This window comes from Haematobia irritans, chromosome 1 (genome assembly GCF_050003625.1).
Source record: "Haematobia irritans isolate KBUSLIRL chromosome 1, ASM5000362v1, whole genome shotgun sequence".
Classification (NCBI taxonomy): Eukaryota; Metazoa; Arthropoda; class Insecta; order Diptera; family Muscidae; genus Haematobia; species Haematobia irritans.
In genome coordinates, this window is record NC_134397.1 from 162,618,703 (window position 1) to 162,622,127 (window position 3,425).

At 36.4% G+C, this 3,425-nt stretch overlaps 1 protein-coding gene across 1 annotated transcript; it reads left to right on the forward strand.

The window, feature by feature from the left end:
* CHOp24 (transmembrane p24 trafficking protein CHOp24) lies at positions 1 to 1,154 on the forward strand. Its single transcript, XM_075292056.1, has 3 exons — positions 1 to 281; positions 354 to 688; positions 757 to 1,154. The coding sequence occupies exons 1-3, from the start codon at positions 146 to 148 to the stop codon at positions 904 to 906; spliced, it is 621 nt and encodes a 206-aa protein (XP_075148171.1). The 5' UTR covers positions 1 to 145; the 3' UTR covers positions 907 to 1,154.
* The last annotated feature ends 2,271 nt before the right edge of the window (positions 1,155 to 3,425 follow it).

Below are 3,425 nucleotides of genomic sequence, written 5' to 3' on the forward strand. Positions count from 1 at the left end.
CACTGTGTTTGACAGAAGATACGTGGCTGTGTGTTGGAGACGAAAAAATCGGAACTATCTCATTTATATTTAAAAATAAAAAGTATATTGTTAATATTAAGCAACAACGAGCCTAGCAATAGAAAAACATACATACATTATTAATATGAAGAACGCAACGTTGGCAATTTTGATATTTGCCCTGGTGCAAATATTCCATACAACGCAGGCATTTGTTGTTAATGTCGATGCCCACAATGAGGAATGCTTTTTTGAGAAAATCGAAGCAGGAACAAAATTTAGTAAGTACTGAAACACTGAAAATAAAACTCGTACAAAATATATATGGTGGTCATTGGCATCCTTCATTCTAGGTGTAACATTTGAAGTGATCGATGGGGGTTTCTTGGATATTGATATCAAAGTGACTGGACCCGACAATAGCATCATGCACCAAAGTGTCAAAGAATCGTCGAGTAGATTAACATTTGCCGCTGTATCAACTGGACCTTACACTGTTTGTTTCGATAACTCCAAGAGTAGTATGACACCCAAAATGGTGATGTTCTCCATAGATGTTGGTGAGTCACCACATCGTGCTCCCGGGGCCCCTGGTGAAGATGAAGTTGGACACACAAAATTAGAAGATATGATACGCGAATTGTCGGGAACACTAACAAGTGTAAAACATGAACAAGAATATATGCACGTAAGTTACCACTTCATTCGATTTTTTTATGGATTTTGTTTTTCTAAATGACTATGACATTCTTTCAGGTTCGCGATAAAATTCATCGTTCTGTCAACGAAAGCACAAATTCACGTGTTGTATTGTGGTCTACTTTTGAGGCTCTAGTTTTGGTTTTAATGACTGTAGGTCAGGTCTATTATTTAAAACGCTTCTTTGAGGTTAAGCGTGTTGTGTAGGATTACTACAAATTCGACTTTTGTATTAAGTTTTACATTTCCATAGCCATTATTTTTTGTTTTTCTCATTCGAATTGTCGGAAAATTTCAAATCATTTTTTGTTTAGTAAAAAGAATATCGACAAACAAAAATTTTATGTTTTTCTACAACATCACTGGTGTCCTATTGCAGTTTACGTCAATATGAAATTAACATTGTTCTAATGGACTTCCGAATTTTTTTTATAATAAAAACGGCTTTCAGACAACTACCAATCGTTAATATATTCCTCGGTTGATGAGTATGGTAAATGCTTTTTAACATTTAAAAGATTCGTGTAGTGTATGTCAGATGTAACGTGGGTAAATTAAAATGTAATTTTAAGCCATTAGTTCATACGTCAAAATATTGGTTCTAATAATACTGTTCATGGGTGGTCAGAATATTATAAATGTTGCATGGTCCTTGGTCTATATTATATGTATTATGAAAGACATAGATCTCAAATTTTATTCGAACTTCGTAGAACTTTTTTAGAATTTCCTACACAAGATTTCTTGTAGCACCTATGGCCTCTGATTTCACAAACTGATTTACCCTCATCATATTCTTTTTAGCGTCACTTATTCAAATTTTGTCTATTTTTAAACGCGATCTGTTCTAATATTAGTACAAGATAATACTCTCGGTAACCCCATTCGAATGCAATGTGTTGTTGCGTTTCGTCTGACTTATGTTAGTTTGGTAAAAACTATTCTTGTCTGACTAGAACAAAACTTCCTCATAACTTTCGCTGTAGTATCCTCATGACCGTTTAGGATGCCTAGTATGCTTGCTAAACTATTATACTACATTTAAAGTATCGTACAAAGTATGTTTCCTACAACACATTTCACTTGTATCGAATTCTACGAGTCCACCCGACTTAAGCACTTTTTAGTTTGGATAATTCTGACGAACGTGAAGCTAATTATAGTTTACAAAAATTAATCTGAATACTAACCATGAGATGAAGAAGTTTTAGTTTCACCAAATCGGATAACATTTCAGCATGCTTGTTTTTACATTTTATATTTAAATATTTTAGACGAGCAATTATTGTATATCATTTGTTTTAACTTTCGTCAATGTGGCTTCTTTCAATTCTTTGATAATTTGAGGCATAACTGTTAACCTCCCATCATGAAAACATCTATTATGTCCTGGTTTGTAGACATATAAGAACTGTTATCTTATAGATCGAAAGGAGAACCGATGTAAACCGTCTTCACCTTCACCTTTACTTTTGGTTTAGATTTTCTTCATTTGTATATCCTTCATCACTACTATGCTACAGGGTACAATAACTTTGTGCATTTGAATGTTACGCCAAGAAAGGAAAGGCTGAGACCCATCGTTTAGTATATCGTCTTAGAATTAATTTCTGAGTCGATTTAGCAATGTCTGTCTGTTCATGTATTTTCGTGTGCAAAGTACAGCTCGCAGTCTCAGTTCCATTGTCTCCAAATTTGGCATGTGATCTTACTCCGGCTCAAAGACAATCGCTATTGATTTTGGAAAAAAAATCGGTTAAGATTTAGATATAGCTCTCATATATAGGTCGTGTTTATCAAGCCATCTTCTTCAAATTCCGTACATCCGAATATTTTGCGACTTCCGGAAAACTTTCAAAATATCAGCAAAATAGGTTTCGATTTAGATATAGCCGCCATGTATATACAGTGCAATCGCGGAAACGTGAACTAATTAAAACCAAGAGAGTTCACGCTAGCGAAATTGTTCACGTTAGCGAACTTCAGCGAATTTCAGAACAAAACATAGCCATATTCGGTAGTTTTACATGTTCTAGCGTGATAGCCTTTAATTTTTATACCCTCCACCATAGGATGGGGGTATATTAACTTTGTCATTCCGTTTGTAACACATCGAAATATTGCTCTAAGACCCCATAAAGTATATATATTCTGGGTCGTGGTGAAATTCTGAGTCGATCTAAGCATGTCCGTCCGTCCGTCTGTCCGGCTGTCCGTCCGTCTGTGGAAATCACGCTAACTTCCGAACGAAACTAGCTATCGACTTGAAACTTGGCACAAGTAGTTGTTATTGATGTAGGTCGGATGGTATTGAAAATGGGCCATATCGGCCCACGTTTACGTATAGCCCCCATATAAACCGATCCCCAAATTTGGCTTGCGGAGCCTTCCGGAGAAGCAAAATTCATCCGATCCGGTTGAAATTTGGTACGTGGTCTAAGTATACGGTATCTAACAACCATGCAAAAACTGGTCCATATCGGTCCATAATTATATATAGCCCCCATATAAACCGATCCCCAGATTTGACCTCCGGAGCCTCTTGGAGGGGCAAAATTCATCCGATCCGGTTGAAATTTGGTACCTGATGTTAGTATACGGTCTCTAACAACCATGCAAAAATTGGTCCATATCGGTCCATAAATATATATAGCTCCCATATAAACCGATCCCCAGATTTGACCTCCGGAGCCTCTTGGAGGAGCAAACTTCATCCTACCCGATTG